We start from the raw sequence: 25768 nt of genomic DNA, 5'->3' as shown, positions 1-25768 counted from the left end.
CCCCTGATGTTGTTTTACATATGATAAGAAATTGAAAGTGCATTCCGTGTATTTGTGAAGATGCCACATAAGCTCAAACTGGGCTGAGTTGCTGACCAAATTGAGCCGAGCTGGCCAATCAAGCCCGAGGGCTGAGCTGAGCCGAGTTTTGAGACTCGTGTGCACGTCTATTTAAACTGATGGACGATGCGTAATTCTCACAAACACCGTGTAGTCCTAGCTTCATATGTGTGGACTACGACACGTGTACTAACAACCTAACTCAGAAAAAAAAAAAAACGAATAAAAAAAAAACAGGGCTAGTGTACCAGATATATTCGTCAGATACTGAAAGGGAAACGTGGTTTCATGGAAATATTTAAAAGCGAAAGGCTTTCGGTCCGTAACGAGAAACGCAGCGGCGAAATTCAAAAATTCCCCGTAAAAAAGAAAGACAATACGAAAGAAAGAAAACAGGACTCCGACTCCCACCAACCTGCTCGGACTCCCAAGTTATGGTAGGTAGCGGCATGTTCCCCTACACAAGTTATGGTAGATAGCGGCATGTTCTCGTAGAACGGGTACGACTAGAACCTTACAGTCGTACCGGTCTGATGAGAAACCAGGTGATGTATTCACACAATCCAACCAGTCTATCAGATACATCACCTTCGAAAGCCACTAAATTCCAGAACTTAGCTTAATCCAAGTTAAGGTGGGACACAGAAAATGGAACGAGCTGGGAGAGAACTTCCACCCTTAACTTCACAGGGGCTTAATTGAGTCTCTAAACTGCCTGAATATTTTTCTGAACCTTCATCTTCAAATAGATTTAGGGTATAAACGGTCTTGATTATATATATACAACACGCTGAGCCTCATGCTAACCGACGGCAGGTATTCCCTCTCAATACGTTCCCTGTTCTGTGGCCCATCTTACCGTTAGATCAGGATAATTATAAAAATTTAAAGATTTTGTGAGGTGATTCATGTTATGGACGGTTTGGATTACCAAAAAAATCATTGGACCCCACATATGCTTGGTGGTACCGGCACCGCTGGAGACTGCCATGTGTCACAAAGCCCATCTCATTCTCGTGTATACCTAACCTAAAGAAAGAAACAGAGAGGCTCGTGTTTTCCACTTACCAAAACCCATCTCATTCTCTCCACGGGCGTTTCATTACCTCTCTTCATTTCTCACCGCGAATACAGAGGAGATATTTTCCTCGCGCGTTCGTTTCCACTCGGCCGCTATTAGAGAGAGAATCCCGGGTTTGATTTGTGGAAATTTTGGGTTAGGGTTTCGATCGATGACGATCGAAATCCCTTGAACCAGGTGCGTTTCTATCCCATATCTGTATCTTTATGATCTCTGGATTTGTTATTTGATCGCTGCATTTTTGTAGAGATTTTTTTATACCTATTTTGCTCCCTCTGGAGATTTTTAGAGTTTTCTCTGCAATTTTAAGGTAGTTGAGATCTTTTCTTCCCTTTTTGTGTTGATTTTGCCTCTATGTTTGTGGAATCTTGATTTTTCTTATCTCGTTTGATTCACCCGTTTGAGTTACAGCTTACAAGGTTTAACGTGTCATTGGAAACGGTATCGCTTGATTCGTATCATTATCGTCTATGAACTGTACGGCTGTTTCGGGATGAGCTTTATCGGCCTGTATCAGCCCGAAACAACCAGATAGAGGGCCAGATAGAGGGCGATATGGGGTAATTTGATCCTCTATCAGTGGTGAACAATACGATATGCCAAAACCGATTTTTAAACCATTTATGTGTGGAGGCCTTTGGTAAGTTTTTTCCCGCCAAAAAAATTTACATTTATGTAAATTTAATCCTTTTCTGTTCTGCTTTTTTGGTCTGAATCGTTATTTTCTGTTTCTATTTTGCTTGATAATACATGCTTGTGTGTGCATAACTTCACATATAACTATGTAAAACGAATATTTCCATCTTTTCAAAGATTTTAACTTTTCTTGAATTTTCTTTTTATCAGGGGAGCAATTGTTTTTCATGTGATTATTTGCTTGAAATCTAGATTTTCCATCTGTTATGTATTGGTTTCATTATGATGTCATGAAAATTTTGGTTCCCTTGGGAATTTTATATAGAGTTCTTGATATATTTGAGACTGAAGATTCTTGGAATGGAAGTTTTGGCTTCTCAACTTGACTTATGTTTCACACAATTCAATCAGATGGTAACCCCTTTTTTTTTTTACCTTGGTGTCAGGTATTCAAATTTGCTAATTTTTCCATCAGGGATGGCTCTCTGACTTATCAAGAACACAATAATTAGATGTGTTGAGAGTTATGAGATTTTTGTTCTTATATTGTGGTGCTGTGCCTTTTCTTCACAAGAGTAATTGTCTTTTGGTAGAAGAATTGCTTTGTTTATGAGGGTAAGATGCCATCGACATTTTTTTCAAGGCTAAACGCTGCCTTCCGATCGGGAGCCCATAAACCAATCCTAGGGCTGCAGAATCCAGTAGAATTTCAACTCGGGCGAGGAAGGCTGTTTGAGAACTCCAAAGTATCTGATTTTGCGCTGTTTTCAACTGTCAGTGACGTGGGTTTATTTTCAGAATTTACTTCAAATTTAGCTAGATCAGACTCTACTGCAGTCGACAAACGGGGGACGCTATCAATTGTTGGAGTGCTTTCTCGTGCACTTGCGATTCCTTCAGTGTCTGCCCCTTGTCAGGTTTGTGTATATCACATTGATCGGCAATTCTTGGATCCCCACCGGAATTCATTTGGCAGTCGGTTTCAGAGGAAGTTCATGGCTGTTTGTGGTTCTTTGTTGGGAAGAACTGAATTGGGCACTCCGCAGCTGGAAAATTTAAGTTTGGAGAGCGGACAACCTTCAAACCTTGTGACCCGATCTGATGTTTCTTGCATCAATAAAAGTCGTGATTATTGCAGAAAAGCAAGCATGAGTTTGGGAAATCGAGAACTGTGGGGTAATAGTCTGGTTTATGGGTATTACTTGTTTGATGTAACCAGGAGGAGTTGGAAGACCAATCCATTTGTTGCGCCAGGAGCCAGGGATGTTCACAGTTCGTGTTCTGCCCCATTTTCTGCTGGGGCAGCTCCTAATATGTCATTTGATGGCTCCATACGGGAAGATCAGAATGACAATCCTGTTGTTTCTTCTGACCAGTATGTTTTCTGTGCTTGTTGTTTTGTTTTTCTCTTTATTATTCATCTATTTATTGATTAGTATTAGTTTTTTTCCCCCCAAACTTGTCAGTTGTTACAACTGCATTCATAAATCCACTTAATTGGTCAATGGTCATTCATATTCATGAATGCCCTTCTTTATTTTTCTGCATTATATTCAGTTCTCCTCTAATCTGTCAAGAACAATATTTTAGAATGGGATTTGATGATATAGAAACGTGGCATGTGGAAGCCAAGGGACTGTTTGGCCTGAGGAAGTTTGGCAGGGATTTGTGAAATCCACAGATATAAAATCTCTCCTTTTTCTTTTTAAGGGCCAAATCCATGGATTTCCTGATTCCATACCTCCATAAATCCTTGGATTTTTGGGTCAAATCCAAATCTTCCCAAGTCAATCCACAAAATGATTCTGTCAAGAGCAATAAAAGCTATGCCCTTGCAGCCATTGCATTAAATGCTCCTCAAATCCACAGCTTCATTACAAAACAGCGGCCTATGGCTTTTTTCAAATCCAAATCCAATGCAAACCTTGATCCCAAACAGGCCTAAAAGTGGTGTGTTGGTTGCCTTCCCATTTGCCTGTATTATATTGTTCATGAATACCAGATTTTGTATCTTCGCTTATTTTCTTGGGTTGCTGAGTAGTCATAATCATCATCGTCTAAGCCTTATCTCATTTAATTGGCGTTGGCTCAATGAATCCTTATCTGCCGGAACCATTCCACTCTATCAAGGGCCAACCTTTCAAAAGAATCAAGGGTTGGGCCTTTAGTTAGACCATTGATTATTAGGTCTTTTCATAATACCTCCATCCATGTCCTTTTGGGCCTTTCCCTTACCATTTTAGAGCCTTTGACTTGAACCAACTCACTCCTTAACAGAGCGGTTCTTGGTCTCCGTTGCATATGATCAAACCATCAAGTCTACCTTCCCATCTTATTAGTTATTGGTGCTACTCCCTAAGTTCAATCGAATAGATCCATTCTAACTCTATCCATGTCTTGCCACTCATCCATCTCCACATCCTCATTTTAGCTACACCCATCCAATGAACGCGTTGTTCCTTAACTACCGAAAATATGTCATGTAAAGCATGGTCGGTCTTATAGCGATCTTATAAAATTTCTCTATCAGTTTGAGTGGCACACAATGATCACATAAAACTCCAGAGGCACATATCCATTTCTTCCACCCAGCTTGAATTCTATGGGCAACATCTTTCTCAATCTCTCCACTCATGAATTACTGACCCAAGGTATTGAAAGTAGTCATTTTGTGAAACTTCTCTTTTGTTTTTTTAAGGGTAACAAAGAATTTATTGAACAAACCAAAAAACTTAAATTACAATTTTCTAGGCACCATACAATAGGATAGGCCCATTCCAAAACAAAGGATTTAGCCCTAAAAGACACCTCTTCTTCTTTTCTAGACATTTCGAAAGCATCCCCCAAAAAAAAAAAAAAAAAAAAAAGCGAAATGTCCACTAGATAGCCAAAATGGTTGTCTTCAAATCCTCGAACAATCCCAACTTGAGAGTAAAGTCTTGGCAAAGTTAGGCAATCTCAACTCTTATTGTTGTTCTGGAATCTTAACTAATACCTCGACCCTCCTTTTCTATCCAATTGTTACTAAAATTGCACTCCATGTACTCTTTCTTAGTTCGACTAATTTTAAATCCTTTAGATTCTAAAGCACTATAAATTTGGTTTTATTTTTATGCCTTCCCTCATCTTGTTGGTCAAAAGTCAAAACTATATCACCTGCAAACAATATGCACTATGGGATCTCTTCGTGCAAATTGCTTGTTAACTCATTTATAACCATTGCGAAAGGTACAGGCTCAATGTTGATCCATGGTGCAAGCCTACAGTAATTGGGTACTCACTTGTCTTTCTAATGGTCCTCTCATTTGTTACTGCTTCCTCATATACATAGATCTGAATATCAGTATTGTATCGGCTGATACGGCCATATCGTATACATATCGACACGAAATGATCAACACGGGGTTGTATCGGCTTAATGCGGAAAACCTAGCCCGTATCGGCTGATACGGTGTGTATTGACAACAATATGAGGTCGATAGGCCCATAAAAGCCAAATTTCGAATTTTTTTTCTTCAAAATTTTACTTGTCTTATGTACTTTTTTTCCCCCATTTAAACCATGGCCATAAAAGCCAAATTTCGAATTGTTTTTCTTCAAAATTTTACTAGTCTCGTGTACTTTTTTTTTACCATTTAAACCATGGAGGAAGCTTAAAAACTCAATTTAGGCTAGATCTAGACCTATTTTGGGATTAAAAACAAATGATTTGAATGCGATTTGACAAATCGAAATGAAGTGGATTATTATGGGAAAAATCGGAAAGAAGGGTAAAGTTACACTTTCTTTTTTATATTTTCATCTTCTTTTTGTTGTATTTTAATGTAATGGGCCATAATTTACCAAATCATGCTTGATTTGTGTTCAGTTAGGGCTCATTTAGTTGACCTTCAACAAGTCAAACCGACAGATAACATTCTCATTAAAGAATGGTTCGATACACTATCGTATGCATGTCCAAAATACAAAAAAAAAAAAGAAAAAAAAAAGAAAAAAGAAAAAGAAAGATTCATAAAGATGTTATTTTGCTCTTTTCTTGATATTTGGCCTTTTTTTTTTTTCTTTTCTTTTTCTGACTGACATGGACCGATATGTTTGATACGGACTGATATTGATATGCGACGCCCATATCGTATAGTTTTTTGGCTAGGCCGATATGTTCCCCTGATACTGATATTCAGAATCATGCTTTTGCATCCTTAACCACGTCAATCTCTTGAAACTCATTTCCTTCGCAACACCCACTAGATTAGCTACCTAAGAATCCTAACATATGCTTTCTTTAAGTCAATAAAGACCATGTGGCATCTCGTCCCTATATCTCTCCATGCGTTGTCTTAGTAGAAAAATAGCTTCATTGGTAGACCTACTAGGCATGAAATGAAACTCATTTTTTGACATATTCATCTTTCTTCAATCACTCTCTCCCAAAGTTTCATAGTATGGCTAATAAGTTTAATCCCACAATAGTTATTGCAGCTTTGAATGTCTCCTTTATTCTTATAAGTAGGTATTGTGGCACTTCTCCTCCATTCGTTTGGCCTTTTCTTCGATCTTATATAGTAAACAATATTGTTGAACAATTTCGTCAACCAAAATAACAATTTCCTATACAATTCCAAACCTCTATTAGTAGTCCATTTGGTCTAAGGGCCTTTCCTATCTTCGTCTTTCTCAAAGCTTCTTTCCTGTTTTCATCTTTCTAGGGGTTGCTTGTGTCTGCGTCATAAACTTAGTCTCTACTTATTTCCGACAGTGCATTGAGTGGCCGTGCATGCCATTGGTGTCTGAATCTGTAATGGCCCACAATGACGCATTGGTTGCCTGCTTATGCGCTTGTCTGTTTTGTCATATCCGTTTATGAATGCCAAACACATTCCGATGGCTGCAACATATTGCAGAAATTTTTTGTTGTTGTTAAAGTTTGGATGCGGCAATGTCTGAAGGATGGGTTAACTCGTAAATGTGGAAGTTGCTATTGCAGATATTTTAAATTAAATAACCCACCATCTCAACTAGCTGATGTTCAATTTCTTTCTCACAGGAAAGTTCTAGGTGACAGAGCCTTGAAACTGTTTTCGGGATCATGTTACCTACCACACCCAGATAAAGAAGAAACTGGTGGGGAGGATGCACACTTCATATGTATTGATGAGCAAGCCATTGGTGTGGCTGATGGTGTTGGTGGCTGGGCAGATCTGGGCATTGATTCTGGACAATATGCTCGAGAGCTCATGTCTCATTCAGTAAACGCAATTCAAGAGGAGCCCAAGGGTTCCATCGATCCTGCAAGGGTATTGGAAAAAGCATATCTGAGCACAAAATCCAAGGGATCCTCAACAGCCTGCATTGTAGCACTCACTGACCAGGTTTGTTATTTGATTCTTTCTTGTTTCCATGTGCTCTTGTAAGAAACACTCAAAATAATTGTGCCCTTTGGAGGCAAATGGTCAGAAAGAGGAATTCTAAGGTATTGAGGCCCAACAAACGATAGTTTGAGGAGCCACAGGAGTCCATATGCGGGATTCATGGTTTGACAATCCAAACTGTTTATCTGATGGGCCCCACGGGGGTAGAAGATGCCCCCAAAGTCTCCTTGATAGGAGGTTCCATGTGCTCAGATATACAAATTCCTTTTGACTTTGGTATGCAATGGCAAGAAAAGAGGGAATCTCTAGGTACTGAGGCTTAGCATAGATATAATTTATGGTGGCTTAGGACTCTGTGGCCCATTGCTTGATGATCCAGATTGTTGATCCAATGGGCCTCACTGTGGATAGGGGATGCTTGAAAGTGTTGTAGATTGGTGGTTCGGGACAAGTCCCAAAAGCATGGCATATTTTGTCTGCCTGAAAACATTTTAGCAAGTTCCATTTACTGTGTGGTCTCCAAATGGGTCCTTTATTGGTTCATTTAATTATACAGTATGGTGCATTTGGCTGACTCACTTCTCTTTCTGGTTACTCTTTTGCAGCAGGGCCTTCATGCTGTCAACCTTGGTGACAGTGGTTTTCTTGTTGTTAGAGAAGGATGCACCATCTTTCGCTCTCCCGTCCAACAGCATGACTTCAATTTCACATATCAACTTGCCAGCGGCAGTGAAAGTGATCCTCCGAGCGCTGGCCAGGTCAGTTTTCTTATTGGCATGTGACTATAAAGTGCCAGTGACTTTGATGCACATGAACATAGATGTAGCAACTTGAAGAACTCGATTATTTTATTTATTTATTCGTTTATGAGAAATGAATGTATAAGGCTAATGGCCGAAAAGAAGAAGAAAGAAACGAGAAAACAAAAGGAGAGCACAAAACAAAACCAAAACTAAAAAAAGGAAAAGGAGAAAAAAAAGGACTAGAAACCTAGAAAAGAAAAACCTATAGGCCTCAAAGAGGAAACCCAGACCCTACAATCAGGGAACCCATTCCCTTATATCCAACTGAGCCCGACTCAAAACCCCATCAGCTGACCTGCTTAGATTTCGAAAGCAATGACTATTCCCCCTTATTTCCAACTGAGCCCGACTCAAAACCCCATGCTCAGACCCGCTTAGATTTCGAAAGTGACAACTATTCCTTTTGCACCAAAGGGACCATAGAACCATGGGTAGAGCAACCCTCCATCTCGATCCACGCAACCGGCTTCCATCCTCAGCATGCCATGATTGGAAGAGACTAACAATAGAGAGCCATAACCCAAGAAACGTCCTCCCATCAGAAAATACTGCACTAGATGATTCTGGAAAACTTTGAAGCACGTCATCCACTGACTCCTCAACTTTGGAGCATAGAAGACACACATGAACATGTGATCCACTGACTCAATTTTGAAGAACAGAAGACACATTCGGCAAAATCATGAACCGCTTTTGAAGATTGTCAATAGTAAGAACTTCGTTCATGCTATCCAACCACGCAAAGGCAGTGGTAACCTTACGAGGGATGATGTAGGACCACACAGGGGCTGTATGACAATCAACGCTCCTAGCTCCCATGGAAGAAAGCTGCTGGTAGAAGCAAGGTATTCCGTAATGGTAACAGTGGCCGTAACGGCCACCACTGTTTCCTTTACGATACGGGTCGTAACGGCTGTCACAGCCCCTGTAACAGCCGTCTCTCTCTCTCTCTCTCTCTCTAATTGAAAAAAAAATAAAAATAAAAACCTGAAATACCTGTATTTGCCCCATAACACGGCATTACAGGATTGTTATGGCCTTTACAGGGGGTGTAATGGGCCGTTAACGGCAGTTGCAGATCATTTTTTGCATAACGGCTGCTATGACTGTTATGACCCCATAATGTGTCACGGTTGCCACCGTTACCTTTATGTAACGACCTTTATGGCAAACCATGGGTAGAAAGATTGACCTGAGAAAACTCCAGACTTACAAGCACACCAGACTATGGATTCCACTCCCGGGGAGAGCAGAATTCCCTGCAAGCCGAAGTGAGAAATACCCAGCCACTGAAATATCAAGGTCGGGACAAAGGTTAGCTTATCCTGGAAAAGATGCTCGAGGTGACACATCACCACACCAAACATCCTTCCAGAAACGAACCCTAGAGCGCCCCCCCCCCCCAACAGTAAAGTTTGTTCCTTCAAAAACCGTAGGATCGACTCAAAAGAAAGGTGGAACGATAAAAGAAGGAATCTTTAATCCATCAGCCCATGTGGGACAGGCCATATTTTGCAGCGATAATCTGCCTCCACTAGCTAGACTCCTCCGACCGAAAATGTCAAACACACTTGCAAAGCAAAGCTGAATTAAAGACATCCAAACGCCTGATTCCCGCACCTCTTTCACTGATGGGCAACAAATCCTTTCCAATTTAAGTGGTGAAATTTCTTAGAAGAGGCACCTCCTTACCACAAAAAGTCATTAGATAAAATCTGAAATACAAGCCAATACTAGAGGTCAGATCCTTAACTGATTGCTGCATCATCGGTATTCAAATCCAATTCATGTCCTATGAGCTAACCTTACCAGCTTACTAGTGTAGTATTCACACAGAGAAGGCTCTCATTCTAACTAAAAGAAAGCAAACTTCTCTTTCATCATCATCATCTAAGCCTTGTCCCAACTGAAAGAAAGCAAGCTTCTTTCATTAATCAATAACATGGCATAGTAGCTGGTGCAACTGGATACATAAATCTGGATTCAGTCTTGTATGTCAGATGTGGACCCACATCCTCATCATGTAACTGGATGCATAAGTCCAGGCTTCAGACGTGCATATGCACCACACCACAAGAGCTTCTTGCCCCTTGTACAAAAAGTTACAGGTTTCGAACTTGAGAATTTTTTTCTTTATTTCATTCATAAAAAAACTGATTGCAAACATTTGGATATAATCTTGTATTAGACCTCACACCAAAAGAACTCTAAGAGCTGGTTTCTCTAATTTTAGCAACTGGACAACTCGTTGTTTAAAAACTAATGAAGAAAATTCCAAAGCAAGGGGGACAAGGTCCAAAGATCTGACAGGTACCTAAATGTGATCGGATCTGGGTCCTCAAAAAAACGAGACCCAGACCTGGCATGACCCAAATCAATCAGCCCAGGTACAGGAACTCTAGGACCTGACTTGAGCCTGACCCATTGTCTGCCCTAGCACTGTACTGTTGATAGTGTTCACCCTAGTAAGGTGGGAATTGGGTGTTCCACCTATAAGGCTTGCGGGTCAGAGTGGTGAAGAGTGCAGTGGTGTTCCATGTGAGAGTGCTTGGTAAGGAAATCACCACACAAGAGACTGACAGTTTGATACTGTGCCTGTACTGATTTAATGCTTGTATCTGTTGAGCTTTTGCAATTAATGAGCAAAGCAGGCTATCTAAGGATCCACTTCATAGGTTAAATTAAACCATTGAGCATCCATGTGTGTGCATGCGCCCGCCTATATACTGACATACTGAAAACTGTATTTATCTCTTTCCCTACATACTGACAACTCTGACATTGACTAGACTTGGTTGAGCGTCTGTTTCAAGAAAGTTCCGGTGAAGCCTTTTCACTTTCTTTTGACAATTTTAAACTAAATGTTTTAGTTTTTTGTCATGCTTTTTGAGTTTGGGACCCATGTTTATCAGTCAACTGAAACCCAATTGCAGAATAAGAGGGAAGTCCTGATTGCTGGCTTTTTTCTTTTTTTTTTGGAATTTAGGACCGAGTTCTATGAGTCGACCCAATGCCAAACTGCTGGATAGGGCTGCAACTTTGGTTCAGGTCAACTGGCACCCGATTGACCCAACCTGAGTTTGGGTTGGGTTGTGAAGGTCCTTGGGTTGAGTTTGAGTTGGCAAAACACCAACCCAACTTGCATTTGGGTTGAGCACATTTGGGTCGGGTTAGGTTGCTTTGGGAATAGTAACATTTTTGGTTTGGGTTGGGTCGAGTATAGAGTACTCGGGGTGTGTATGGGTTGGGCACCTCGGGTTGGAACTTGGGTGAGGTTGCGGGTTGGGTCCTCTTGAGGTTAGTTTGGGCTCGGGTTGACCCTCAACCTCAACCTGACCCTGTCCTTGTTGCACCCCTACTGCAGTGCACGAGTCAAGTAAACCTCATCAAGTTGACTTCAACTAAAAGATTGGTCTGTTTCAAGAAAGTTTTACTGGGTTGGTCCTTGTCAATTGAGCTTTCTGAGCTGCATATTGAGATTCGACTCCCCATTTTTCTTTCCTTTGTCATTTGACCTTTATAGCTCATGGAGACTGTTTTTAGGCAAGCAAAAGCCTGGGGAAATCTCAACTCTGGACTTGGATTCGGAACTTTAGGCTTGACCGAGGTAGGACTGTCAGCCTACTGGGCTTGGGTGGGGTTTTGCTTGGTCTTAGAATTAGTAGGGTTGGGCCCATTTGGAAATTTTGTTTTGCTTGGCCCTAGGCTAGGCCTGTCTTGGCTCGACTCGGTGGGTAGTGAATGCCCATATTATGAGGTGTGCTACATGTTGAAACTTTTAATTTTCTGAATAATCTTTTGTTTGGATTGCCAAACCAGATATTCACCATTCCTGTCGCACCGGGGGATGTCATCATTGCGGGTACGGATGGATTGTTCGACAACTTGTATAACAATGAGGTGACTGCTGTTGTCGTCCATGCTGTTCGAGCAGGCTTGGGGCCGCAGGTGACGGCACAAAAGATCGCCGCCCTTGCACGCCAGAGAGCGCAGGATAAGGATCGTCAAACGCCATTCTCGACTGCAGCCCAAGATGCAGGGTACCGTTACTATGGCGGCAAACTCGACGACATTACTGTTGTTGTCTCCTACATCACCAGCAGCTCCACGGCATGATTTCTGTCTTTTGCCATCACTTTCTCCTTACTGCTCATGTCTATGTAAAGTTTTCAATTTTAGAAAGTATATAGAATGCAGTGGGGTAGAGCTTTTTCTTGCTACTCGTAGTCCCTCAATGTCAGATGTAATAGGATGGGTCCCTTCCATGTATAGAATTGGAGCTTTTGGAGTGTGATTTTTTCTTTTTCCTTTTTGAAAAAATTGGAACAGCAAATGCATTTTGACAATTTAGGAGGCTTTTTGCCATTAATCTAAAGAAAAGATTGTTCTACTTGTCTCCTAGTTTTGGACACGAATTTGCCTGTGACTCCGCAAAGATTCCTCTGCATTCTGGGCTCCACCTTTGACACTCGCACATGGTCTTGGTTACAGGCAATCTGTGTCCTACAGTTTTAAGTTTTAGTTTTTTTTTTTTTTATTTTACAATCTATGCTATGCTTCTTTGGATGGATGCATGGGCTGCGATGCTAAAATCTCATTGTTTCATGTTTCACAGCTATTTCTATTGGATGATTGATTACTGTTCAACTGGGCCTGGCCCATTGCTATTTGTCAGAGCCAGACGGGATTGTGTAGTGAGGAGCTCACCACGCTGCAGTGTGGTGTGGTTACCGTTGGGGAGCACCATGATGTATGTGTTTTTTTTTTTTTCCATACCATTCATTTTAGGGCATGAGCTCAAAATTGAAGCATATCCAGAGCTATAGAGCTCTAGTGGAACACACCACAGAAAACGTGGATGATGACGTCCGCCAATGTTGAAACCTTCCAGATGGCCCATGGTGATGTTCAATTGTCATCCAACGTGTAAGATCACACAGACCCGGATGAAGGGAAAATACAAGATATTAGCTTGATACAAAACTTGTGGCCTTCGATAAGTTTTCAATGATAGGATAGGGGTTCAATTCCCACTGCTTCCTGGGGTGAGGTGCACTTGAGCCTTGGACATGATTCAAGTTTGGGTCATGCCCTAGAATGAGATGGAGAAATTGATGGACGATGTGAATAAAACACTCGCATCATCATGGGCCCCACAGTATCCACACCCAGCGATGGAGAAATCACTATGCAATCCGCCTGTGTCTAAACTGAGATCCACGAGCTGATGGTTTCAGTTACTTGTGATTGAGATGAGCCACCAATTGAGAGCTATATATATATAATTTTTTTTTTCAAATGACAATTACAGTGTTCACTGATACTCCCCAGTTGGTAAGGAGTTTTGCAAATTTTATTATTTCATTTGTGTGTGCTGATGATGTGGTCATATTAGATGTTCATTTCAGCGGGACCATCAACATATGGTGGGCAATGAGTTTCATTCATGCGCCATCTTCTTCAAATGCCTCCTTGTGTGTACACGACTAACTGCTATCTGCCCTGTTCATAGGGGGTCCAAAAATAAAAATAAAAAAATCATTCTGGCCCTTTCCTTTTGAGTATGTATGATGTATCCTAACACTTGCTGCCCACTTTAATCAGAGATTGCTTGATTTTTGAGCCATGTAATGTTCACGGGAGCCTCATTGTTGTGCACGCATGCCATGCTCACACGTGTAGTTTGATGCCGGCTAATATGCTGATGTGTGTCATCCCATGGACACCGGTTTTGGATCTGATCGAACCTGCTATACCTCGATTGACCATACGCAAAAAAGGGCTCCTCATAGGTGGTCGACTGGGATTAGTCCGGACAATTCAGACGGAGTCACCGCTGCATGGTTTGTGGAGAGTTCATAGAGGATGCGCTCCGCCGGTCGCACTACCCCCTCTACATGACCTTAGCCTAAGAAATCGGGGCAAACCACTAAAGTGGCTCACAATGAGGAGGATGCTCACTATTGAGAACGATCAATATGTGTTCGTTGTTTGCCCATCCATCCTGCTCATAATGTGGGCCCTTCGAAGATCTTAGGACCCGTTTGAATTCAGCCCCATAATTAGCTTTTCTTGCTTATAGCCGCAGATAAACTATTTATTTAAAAACAGTCAATTTGATTAGCACCTTTTTAAAGAGTAGCTTACTGTTACTCCCTATTCTTTCTCATCTCTCCATGTGATGGATAGTTCATATCAAAGGTGACATGGCATGGTAGACAGCTCACATTGGGTGTGGGGGCACACAATGGACAATCAACATTAAAGGTGGGCTGGACATGATGGATGACCCACATCAAGGTTGGCTTCACATAATGGATGGTCCACATCAAAAGTTGGTCCTTAATAATGAATGGCCCACATCCAAGGCTGGCTTCACATGATGGATGGCACATGTCGAAGGTGGGGCAGGGCACAGATAATGGATGGTCCTTACCAAAGGTGGGCTTCACATGATGGGGCAGTGGACATTGAAGGTGGATCCCATATGGCGGACAATTAACATTGATAGTGGCCCTCACATGATGGTAACCCACATCAAGTTCAGCCTCATATGATGGATGATTCGCATCGAAAGCTAGCCCTTAATGATGAATGATTGACATCCAAGGTGGGCCTGCATGATGGACAACTCACATCGAAGGTGGGGCCAACAAGATGAATGATCCACATCAAAGTGGGCTCCACATGATGGGCGATGGATATTGAAGGCAGCCCCACATGATGGGTAGTGGATATTGAAGGCTCCACATGATAGGCAATTAACATAATGGTTAGCCCCACATGATGGATGACCCACATCAAAGCGGCTCTATATAATGGACAATCCACATCAAAGATCAGCCTTAATGATGAATGACCCACATCCAAGGCGGGTCCTGCATGGACAGCAGCCCACTTCGACGTTGGGCCTGCATGATGAACAATCTATGAACAATCTATGTTAAAGATGGGCTCTGCATGATGGATGATCCGCATCCAATGTACAATCCACATCTAAGGTGGGCCATGCTTGATGAATAGCCCACATCAAAGGTGAGTCAAGCTAGTTGGATGGTCCATGTTAAAGGTAGGCCCCACATGATGGGTTGTTCATGTTGAAGACATGGTAAAGGTAGGGCCAACATAATAAATAACCCAAGTCAAAGAGAATTTTCCTACTGTACGACCCATTTATGGCCCACTAACCTTTTTAAGCCCACTTCTTTTAGCTCCCCAAAATAAGCCCCATATGTATGGATGACTTTTCACAGGTCGAAAATGCCCTTGCTTTATCAATTTCACTCCATTCTCTCCGTTACGCCCAAATATACATCCGAAGTCATTTCTATCATCCGTATTTCTTATTTTCACTCATTTTCTTCATTAAATCTCCATATAATCTCCATCATACTATCACATTACATCTTCTATGTTATATTCTACTCAAGCCTAAGTGCATTTTTTCCTGAGAGGACGTGGATGCATTGATAAACGTGAAATCTTAAAGACCTTTCTCTGAAGAACGTGTTTTACATCAACGCACTCTTATTCTTTTTTTTCGAACATGGATTTCATTGAGTGTTAGGGAGTGATTGGACTTCGTGGTCAATTACCTTAAAGTTTAAATTCTAGGTAAATTCTTAAGTGTTTACCTAGAAGTTTATGGTCAATTTCACATGGTCAATTTCATACATTGCTAAGTCAATTCTCTGTGGCTATCCAATAAACTTTAATAAGTTTGCGGTCAACGAAGTTTCGCAGTCAATTTCACTTAGTTCTCGGTCAATATACTGAATTGATCGGTCAACTTCATGCACTACTTGGTCAATTTCACGTATTTTACTGTCAAATTGTTATGCATTTTTGTAATACGATTAAGAATTTGTAGTGTATTTTTTTGTAATATGACTGTGAATGTTATATATTAAATACATTTGTTGCTTTCTTTGAAATTGTGAATTTCTTGCCACTACGATTCAAATTTTCATTAAGACATTTATTTCTCGGTCAATTCCATGCATTTCACGGTCAATTTCATGCGAATCCCCTTTACTTCACGGTTAATTCAATTCATTTCATGGTCAATCCCCTTCACTTCACGGTCAATTCCATGCATTTCATGGTCAATTCCCTTCACTTCACGGTGAATTCCATGCATTTCACGGTCAATTCCCTTCACTTCACGGTCATTTCCATTCATTTCACGGTCAATTCCCTTCACTTCATGGTCATTTCCATTCATTTCATGGTCAATCCCCTTCACTTCACGGTCATTTCCATACATTTCATGGTTATTTTCGACGATTCCCCTTCACTTCACGGTCATTTCCATTCGTTTCACGGTCATTTCCCTTCACTTCACTGTCAATTCCCTTCACTTCTCACGGTCATTTCCCCTTCACTTTATGGTCAATTCAATTCCCTTATGGCCTATTTGATTTCCATGATACATGTAAATCATGGTAAATAAGTAATTATTACTTTTTCACCTAGTTTGAAAAGGTGAGAGTAATTCCAACTCAAAAAGCGATACAAAAAAATGTTGACTTAAATATGTGAACCCCACTCTAATGTATATAATATATCCACACCGTCCATCTATTTTATTATAACTTTTTGAGGCATTAGATAAAAATGAGGCTGATCCAACACTCAAATGGCTCACACAAAAGGAAACATGACCATAATTCTTATACCGTTGAAAGTTATTTCCTTAACTGGGCCCATATTGAGGTGTTTTCATCATCTAACCCGTTCATAGGGTCACATAGACATGGATAAGGGGAAAACACATTAGCTATATGCAAAACTTTTAAAGGCCCCAAAAAGTTTTTAATGGTAGGTGTTCGATTCTCGTTGTTTCCTATGGTGTGGTCCATTTAAGCTTTGGATCCGCCCCATTTTTTTATCATGCCCTAAAATCAGCTAGCATAACAAATGAGCGGTGTGGATACGTCACATACATCACGGTGGGCTCCACATTGATTTTGTAAATTTCTCGATTTAAGTGTTAAAAAAGTAAGCTGTCACATCTACATTGAGAAAGATGTGGTAATTACCTAGGTGAATAATTGTTACCCATTTACACGGTAATTACAGTTGAGCCCAAAAATCAGATAGGCTCGTGAGTTCACTCACTTTGCAGTCATTTTCAATCACTTCAGGACCGAGAAATGAATGAAATTTATCACGAAGTGAGTGAACCTGCCCTAGAAGTGAGTGAAATTGACTGCGAAGTGAAGGGAAAATCATCGCGAACTAAGTGGCATACATATCTGCAATTTAGAACTTTGAAAATCCGACCGCTAAGTCTGTTATATTTGACATAGTACAATGGTAGATTTCCTACTATTCGGTCAAATCCACCTTATACATGTGAATACTAAACGAGTTATATTATTGTATTTGTTTTTAGAAAATGGCTTCGGTAATGATCATATGCTCATATGGTGGGGAGTTAGTTAGCGAAAATAATCGATACATGTACAAGGGTGGAAACTCGAAACCTACTATTGTGGGAGTTGATAGTATATATGAACAGCTTCTGTCGAAAATGTATAGAGTTGCGAAGAGTATACCTGAGGATTATAATATAAGGTTGAAAGTACTGTATCCTTACACAAACGAATCAGTCCCTCCAGCTGTAATTGAAGACGATGAAGATGTGAGAATGTTCCTGACAACACAAAGCATCCAGATCACTACATCCCTTTATTCATCGAGAAAACGCGGCGCGTTAATGAGACAGTTCTCGAAGACCCGGTGGCTTATAGTAGTTTCGAACATGATGCCCTAATTGTTGGAAGTTTGAGTGAGGAACGTGGATTGAAATATGAATATATGACATCACCTTCACATGTTCTTCTAAGCAACACTCCAGTACCAGAGCCGGCTCAGACATCAAACTTCATGACAAGTCAAGTGAGCGCATCGGCTGACTTCAAGCTCAAAAGTCAATATACGACATCACCTTCATTTACAAGAGTAGATTTGCCCCCAACATCTAATGCCAGAAACGTAAGTGGAAGCGATATTCCATTGCTTGAGCAGGCTCGAACATCGGACTTCACCATCAGCCTTCCCATTGTGCCTTTTGAGGATGTTGGTTTCACCAATGCAGACTTGACACTGTATTCATATCCACTTGATGACCTGATTGATATAGCCGTTGGCTAGACGTTTAAAGGACAAGAGCCGGTATAAGTATGTTTTGAGCCAATTTGCAATTCGCAACAACTTTCAATACAAGGTCTTGTATTCCACATCCAATAAATTCACTGTGACGTGTATGAAAGATAAGTGTGAATGAAGAGTACACGCATTTAGGGTGAATGATGCGAGGATATTCAAGATTAAGACTTACAGGTCCATACATACATGTGGAATGTCATGGATGAAGAGCGATCATCGTCAAGCAAGCAGTAAGCTGGCCAGAGAACTGGTTGTCAATCGCATTAAGCAACGTCTGGGATTAAGGCCGAAGGACATTATATTCATAATGCAAGAGAAGTATAATATTCTTATTAGCTATAAGAAGGTATGACACGCTAAAAAGATTGTAATCGATCACGTAATGGAGTCTTATGAATACTCTTACAAAGAACTCTCGATATACTTGCATGAGTTGAGGATGGCGAACCCAGGGACAGTGACTACCTTGCTTATGAATCAACAGACGATGAGGTTCGAGAGATGTTTTGTTGAGCTCGGACAGTGTGTCAGAAGTTTTCAAGCATCTCTGCGAAGGGTCTTGGCCGTTGATGGGACGCATCTAAAAGGTAAGTACAAGGGTGTTCTGTTCGTTACTATGACTTTGGATAACGACAATCATATCTTTCCAATTACTTTTGGTATCGGAGAATCAGAGAATAATAGTAGTTGGAACTGGTTCCTTACCTACCTCAGCGATTTGTTAGGGGATCTACCTGGTCTTGTGATCATATCAGACCGGCACAAAGTTTTAATGAAAGAAGTTCCCCAGGTCTTCCAAGCAGCAATCCATGGCTACTGCGCGTACCATATATACCGAAACTTGATAGACACATTCAAAGATAAGTCGTTAGAAATCTACTACTGGTAAACTGTAAAGACTTGTAGGAGGGCTGAGTTTGAAAAGTTAATGCATGATATCGAACTTGCCAACCCCCCAGTACATGCATGGCTGAGGGAAATAGGTTATGAAAAGTGAGCATCTTTGCACTTCCCAGGTAAAAGATTTAATTTGGTCACTAACAGCATAGCTAAGTGTGTTAATGCTCTATTCAGAGAAGCACGAGAATATCCCGTGATTATGTTGATAGAGACAGTCATAATAAAAATTGAGGAGATGTTCTATAAGAGAACAGAATCAGCGTCATTATTCATTGGACCGTTGACACTGTGGGTTGAGAAATAATTAAAAGATCTCATACCGAAGGCATGAGATGTTCGTTGCCATGCAATTTCTCGGGATGAATACTATATTGTGGGATATTACAATGATACCGTCAAACTTAATGAGCTTTCTTGTACATGTCGTGAGTTTGAAGTAAAGGGATTGTCTTGTTTTCATGTTCTTTCAGCATGTATAAAATATAATCTTCCCCATTATTCGTATTGCTCCCCGTTGTACACGGTGATGAATTACTAGATCACGTATGAAGATTCCGTGTACCTATTATGGGACAAGAGTCAATGGAATTTTTTTTCTGGATTCAAGGAGTATTGTTCGAGTATCAAGCCCCCGCTACAGACAAGGTCAGTTGGAAGACCGACGAAGGCACAGATCCTTTCCCGTGGCGAGAAAAGAACAACAAAAAAATGCGGACATTGCAAACAAACAGGGCATAATCGTCGAAGTTGCAAATTTTCAATACCTCCGAGTAATGTAATTTGTAGTGCATTTTTTGTAATACGAATGTGAATGTTATACATTTTTTGTAATACGACTGTGAATGTTATACATTTCTTGTAATACATATTTTGGTTTCATTAAAATTACGAATTTCCTTCATTTCACGGTCGATTCCATGCATTTCACGGTCAATCCCCTTCACTTCACGATCATTTCCATTCATTTCACGGTCATTTCCCTTCACTTCACGGTCAATTCCATGCATTTCACAGTCATTTCCCTTTACTTCATGGTCAATTCCATGCATTTCATGGTTAATTCCGGCTATACTTCTTCACTTCATGGTCAATTCCATGCACTTCACGATCAATTCCATGCATTTCATGATCATTTTCCTTCACTTCACGGTCAATTCCATGCATTTCATGGTCAATTCTGGTGGTCCTTCTTCACTTCACGGTCAATTCGATGCATTTCACGGTCATTTCCCTTCACTTCACGGTCAATTCCATGTATTTCACGGTCATTTCCCTTTACTTCACGGTCAATTCCATGCATTTCATGGTCAATTCCCCGTTGTTTACAGTTAATTCCATGCATTTCATGGTCAAGTCAGTCACTTCAAGGGATTTGTCTTAGAATCTACCGGAGTTTCATATGGTCCACATTCAACTATAAAAACCCATAAACTATTTGAGTAAGGCTTTCCAGCTAGAGAAAGTTCTAAGACCAGTATTCGAAGTATCGCAATCTCTACAAGTTTCGCTTGTCAGGGGTACGGAAACAATATCATTATCGTTGATAATATTGCTGGTAACTGGAAATATCGGTATCTCTACAAGTTTCGCTGGCCAGGGATAAGGATACGATAGATGTGTGCAGGTAATATTAGGTTGCAGCAGCATTGAGCTTGGAGCGTGTAGCGGACTTATGGAGCTTTGATTTTTAACATATGTATTTCTCTTTCATCACTGTATTCAACTGGTTATATTAGTGGATATGTGATGATGATGTTGCTTTTGTGATTTGGGTAAACTTGTGGTTATGCTTCTTACGAGATAAATGTACGTTGGAAAAAAAATCCACCTTGTAGAATCCCAGGATCGGAACCTGACATACGAGCTCTGGGAGCTGAGAATGGGGTATTACGGAGGCCGTCGGCACCAGATTCGGTGATCGGGATTCCTGTGAATCTGATTTTTGGGTTTGGGGCGTGACACTATACAACTTCTTTTCTTTTTTTCTATTTTCCTTTTTTCTTTTTCTAATAGCTCTTTACACCAGTACCAAAGAACTAGTAGTGACTCCTGTTTTTTTTTTTTTAATGATTTGAGCCAATCCATATCCGTCATTGTTGCGTCATTGGCTCACCTTTCGTTTGCATGGTTCAAATGTTCAACACAAGTGACACGATTGGTAGGAAAGACAAGGCTGCATGTAAAAGTCCACATATCCCGTGTATGGATTGTTATCATGTGTGACCGCACATTCGCATATGTGCACACTGGAGCAGAAATCGCATATGCGACAGTGGCATATGTGATTTCTGCACATATGCAATCGCATATGCCACTCGTGCGAGAATATGCGATGTATGTGATCGCATACAGCATATGCGATCGCTTGGCTAACAATTAGAAATCTGAGTGTTTTTTGACCGTTGGAATTAAAATTTTTTAAAAAAAACAGCATTTTTTTCCTATAAAAAGGCACATATATCGTCCTATTTACATACTACACGCACTCTTAAAGTCTCAAATCTCTCATTCTCTCTTACATAATTACATTCTCCATCTTTCAACTCTCAAATTTGAAGCCTCCAAGGCCCATGCTCCATATTTCTTTCAAGTTCCAATCAAGATTCAAGAAAGTAAAGCAAGCAAGAATACATTGAAATTGAATTTCAAGTCAACACATGTCGCACATTTCATTTTCTACATCCATCTCTTTCTAGTTTCTTCGAGATATCATTTCATTTTCTAAATCTATTTGTTTTTAATTTCTTCTAAATATCATTTCATTTCTTACATTTCATAATTCTCACTCATTTCATTTTCTACATTCTCTTATTTATTATATTACTTAATGCTCATTCATAATCATACACACTCTCTCTTTCTCTCTCTCTTTTTTTACATTCAAGAGTCAAGAGACTTAAAACATATATATATATTTTTTAGTTTGTTGCAACTTACAACTTACAAGAAGATTTATAAGATTCAACTTTCAATAATTAAGTAAGAGTTCAAATGCAAGAATTTACGTTCTACAAGAGCAAGAAGAGCAACTGGAGCACATTCGAGGTGTTAAGTTTAAAATGAAAATGTTAATATAATAATATGTTAGTTTGTTATAGACTTACAATTTAGTAATTGTAAGTTTGTAACTTCAATTTATAAGTTATAAGTGTAAGCTAATTAACTAAATAGTTAATGACAAATGCACTTTCTTTCATGTATACTCGCACCAAGAAAAGGAATTGCCTTGAGCAAAAGAAGCTCAACGATTTAGTCTTTGTCCAATACAATCAGAAATTGTTATAACGATTTCAGATTAGGAATGAAAAGCATTTCTTTGACCCTATCTGCTTAAATGAGCTGGATACAGATAATGAAATGCTCGTAGAGGCGGAAGACCTGATATTTGCTGGGGAGGACCCGACATGAGTACAAGTTGAAGATGTCGCATATGGATTGACACCTGAAGAAGGTACTACTTCCACTCGAAGGTGAAGGGTATGGGGGAGCCAAGGGGTGAGTAGTAGTAGTCAACACGTGGAAGAGATTGAGAGATATGAGGAGATGATGATGATCAAGTTGAAAATCCACCATTGTGTGTTGATGAAGTATTAGTACATATAGATGATGAAGAACCAAAAGAAGAAGAAGTGTACGTGGAAGAAGAAGATGACTCGGATGATGATGGTGATGATGACGATGGGGAGTTCCCATGAGCTCGACCGTATAGAACCTTTTTCCCTATATATATATATATATATATATATATATATATATATATGCAATTGTGCGATCGCATTGCACATATGGGATATGACAACATTGCATATATGTGATCATTTCACTATAGTATGTAGGGGTACACACGGTTCGGTTTGGTCCGATTTTGGGGTGAAACCGGAACCGAACCGTTCCTAACGGTTCTAGGAAATTTGGAACCGGAACCGAACCGTTGGCACCCTAGAACCGAACCGGAACCGAACCGTTAAAACCGGTTCGGTTCCGGATCGGTTCTACGGTTCTTGGCTTTTTATAATCCAACCCAATTGCAAGCCCATGTCCATCCATGTTGTGGTCCATTTGATGAATGGTTTAGATGTTGTATAAGGTGTTCAAAAATACATTTATGAAAATAATTATTCTAGAGAAAATAATTATAAGATATGCAAAAATACATCGGTTCGGTTCAAGGTTCGGTTTCACGGTTCGGTTCTACGGATCGGATCCACGGTTTGGTTCTACGGATCGGTTCACGGTTCGGTTCGGTTCTACATACCCCCAAACCGAGAACCGAACCGTTGTCACCGGTTCTTTGATTTTTGGAACCGGAACCGGAACCGGTGCACTCTAGAACCGGACCAAACCGGACCGTTTGGTCGGTTCTGGTCCGGTTCTACGGTTCTACCGGTTAAATGTGCACCCCTAATAGTATGCATGTTTTATGTGTGTAATGTCTACACACACATGCATGCACACGTGATGAATTGGTATCAGCCACTGATTGAGTATATCAATCTTCTTTCTCTCCCAAGTGATCTTCATGGTTGGTTGCATGGTTCAGGTGTTCATCACAGTACACATTGGCAGGAAAGATGGGCTGCATGATCTCACATACATTTCGTGCATGTGATCATTTCTCTATTGTTAACAGTTATAGGTTTGGGCCTATAACTCACTTGTTGCTTAGTGTCTTTGGTCTTGGGATATGCTAGACATTATGTTTAGTGTATTAGGGGTAGTTTGATCATATTTACTTTCTATTACTTACATATAATAGAGGAGTGGGAGCATGTAACCCTAATCCCATCTACTCTTATCTTCTCTCTCTCTCTCTCTCTCTCTCTCTCTCTCTCTCTCTCTCCTTTGCTCTTTCTTTCTTCTTTTTCCATCTCTACGCAAGCCTACATGGTATCAGAACAAGGTTAGAAGTTGTTTGGGCTCCAAAATCCTCTCCATTCCACCCCAAGTGGTTTATCTAGATGTGGGGATTTTCTAGAAACATAGGGGACTGATCATGCCTTAAGGGAAATCACTTTTTTTTTTGTGTGTGCAAAAAACATGTTTTCTGCATTGTTCTTCAAGTAGAAGGAAACAATCATAAAAAGAGCGTAGATGCCTTGCCAGATAATGAAGGCTAGTCACCCCAAGTGGTTGATCTAGATTTGGGGATCTTCTAGAAACGCAGGGAACTGATCATGCCTTAAGGGAAATCACATTTTTTGTGTGAAAAAAAAACATGTTTTCTGCATCGTTCTTCAAGCAGAAGGAAACACTCATAAAAGGAACGTAGATGTCTTGTCAGATAATTAAGGCTAGTTGATTTTTTCGTAAGGTGATGTTTAAAGTTGTTCGTTTATGTTGGTCGCATTGTGTAAGATGCAGTTTCTTGTTGAATATTCTTACCCCTAAAGTTGCATGCATAGTGGGAATGGTTTTGACATGGAACGAGGTAAATTTAGGCCTGAAAATTCAATGTAATGTGATTTTGGACATGTAGTTGTATGCGGATGTTCCCCTAAGATCAACATTCCTCATTGGTGTTGAAGTTAATTGTGAAATGTCTATGAAGCCCAAAAGTGTAGATGGGGAAATGCAAGCACCCTCCTTCAATGCGTCAATAACTTCTATGAAGTTGAATGGGAAGAATTATCTTCTATGGGCCAAGTCTGTCAAGGTATTCCTCTTTGCCCATAAAAATAATAAGCTCCTCACGGATCTTAAAACCGAAGAAAATCTGATCATAAATACTGGCAATGGATGCATGAGGAGGATTCGATCATGGTTGTGAAATAACATGGAGTCTAAGATATTGTAAGAAGGATGTACTCCACAAAATAAAATATCTCATATGCATCAATTAATATGAGATCTTCTCTTTTCAAAAGAAGAATAAGCCCCCTGGTAGTACTTCACAAAATTGACTGGAATGTGGGAAGAGCTTTTCATGTGCCTTCTTCTTATAACTTCATATGTAACTCTCATGAAGTAATGGGAAGATATGAAAGTAGTGAAACTTTTGTCTGGACTACCAAAAGAGTACAAATTGGTCGAGGATCAAATTTTGGGAGGAGCTTATATTCCCTCAATGGCAAATGTTTATGTGAAGCTTCAAAGAGTCTCCTTAGCAAGTGAATTCAACAATGTTCACATTAATGCATTTGATAAGCCTACATTGGCCTTCTTCATCAAGGTATTCTGTAACAGTAATGGTAATAGTAATTGTACTGGCCGCCACCATTACCTTTACGATATGGGGTATAACGGCCATTATAGGGGTCGTAATGGTTGTAACGGTCTCTTTTTTTATTAAAATAATAAAATTGAAAAACATGTATCGACCCCATAACGGTCCACATGGGGTCGTTACGGCCTTTATGGGGAGCATAACGGGCCGTTATGAGGGCTATAATGGCTTTTATGAGTCATTTTTCTATAACATTCATTACAGCTTTTACGACTCCATAACGTGTAATGATTGTCACCGTTACCTTTACGTATGACTCTTCGGTCTGTTAACTCAGTCGGTGCTCGGTCTCTTTTACAGTCTTCGTTTAGTTTCACATCTTATTTCATTCTTTGTTTAAAAAACCCTCAATATGGGCCATTTAAGCATTGATTTTGCTCATTTATCAGGACATGACATACCATTCAGTATTTGAAAATGGATTGTGGACCGTGCGCATATATACTATAATATACAGTGGGGTCCACAAAAAGAAAGCAGGGATTTGAATATACCTACCGTTTGAAGCTTTTTAGATGGGGGG

General features: G+C 40.2%; 1 protein-coding gene across 2 annotated transcripts; it reads left to right on the top strand.

Annotated features, from left to right (window-relative positions):
* Positions 1-1105: 1105 nt before the first annotated feature.
* LOC131229859 (probable protein phosphatase 2C 55) lies at positions 1106-12339 on the top strand. Of its 2 annotated transcripts, none has more exons than XM_058225899.1 (5): positions 1106-1318; positions 2224-3152; positions 6822-7146; positions 7755-7904; positions 11769-12339. In XM_058225899.1, the coding sequence occupies exons 2-5, from the start codon at positions 2398-2400 to the stop codon at positions 12063-12065; spliced, it is 1527 nt and encodes a 508-aa protein (XP_058081882.1). In that variant the 5' UTR covers positions 1106-1318; positions 2224-2397; the 3' UTR covers positions 12066-12339. The 2 variants fall into 2 exon arrangements, with proteins under 2 accessions (XP_058081882.1, XP_058081881.1); XM_058225898.1 differs by having other exon boundaries at positions 1107-1318; positions 7752-7904.
* Positions 12340-25768: the final 13429 nt, after the last annotated feature.

Source organism: Magnolia sinica, chromosome 16 (assembly GCF_029962835.1).
Source record: "Magnolia sinica isolate HGM2019 chromosome 16, MsV1, whole genome shotgun sequence".
NCBI classification, from domain to species: domain Eukaryota; kingdom Viridiplantae; phylum Streptophyta; class Magnoliopsida; order Magnoliales; family Magnoliaceae; genus Magnolia; species Magnolia sinica.
This window is presented reverse-complemented; position numbering and strand designations above follow the sequence as displayed.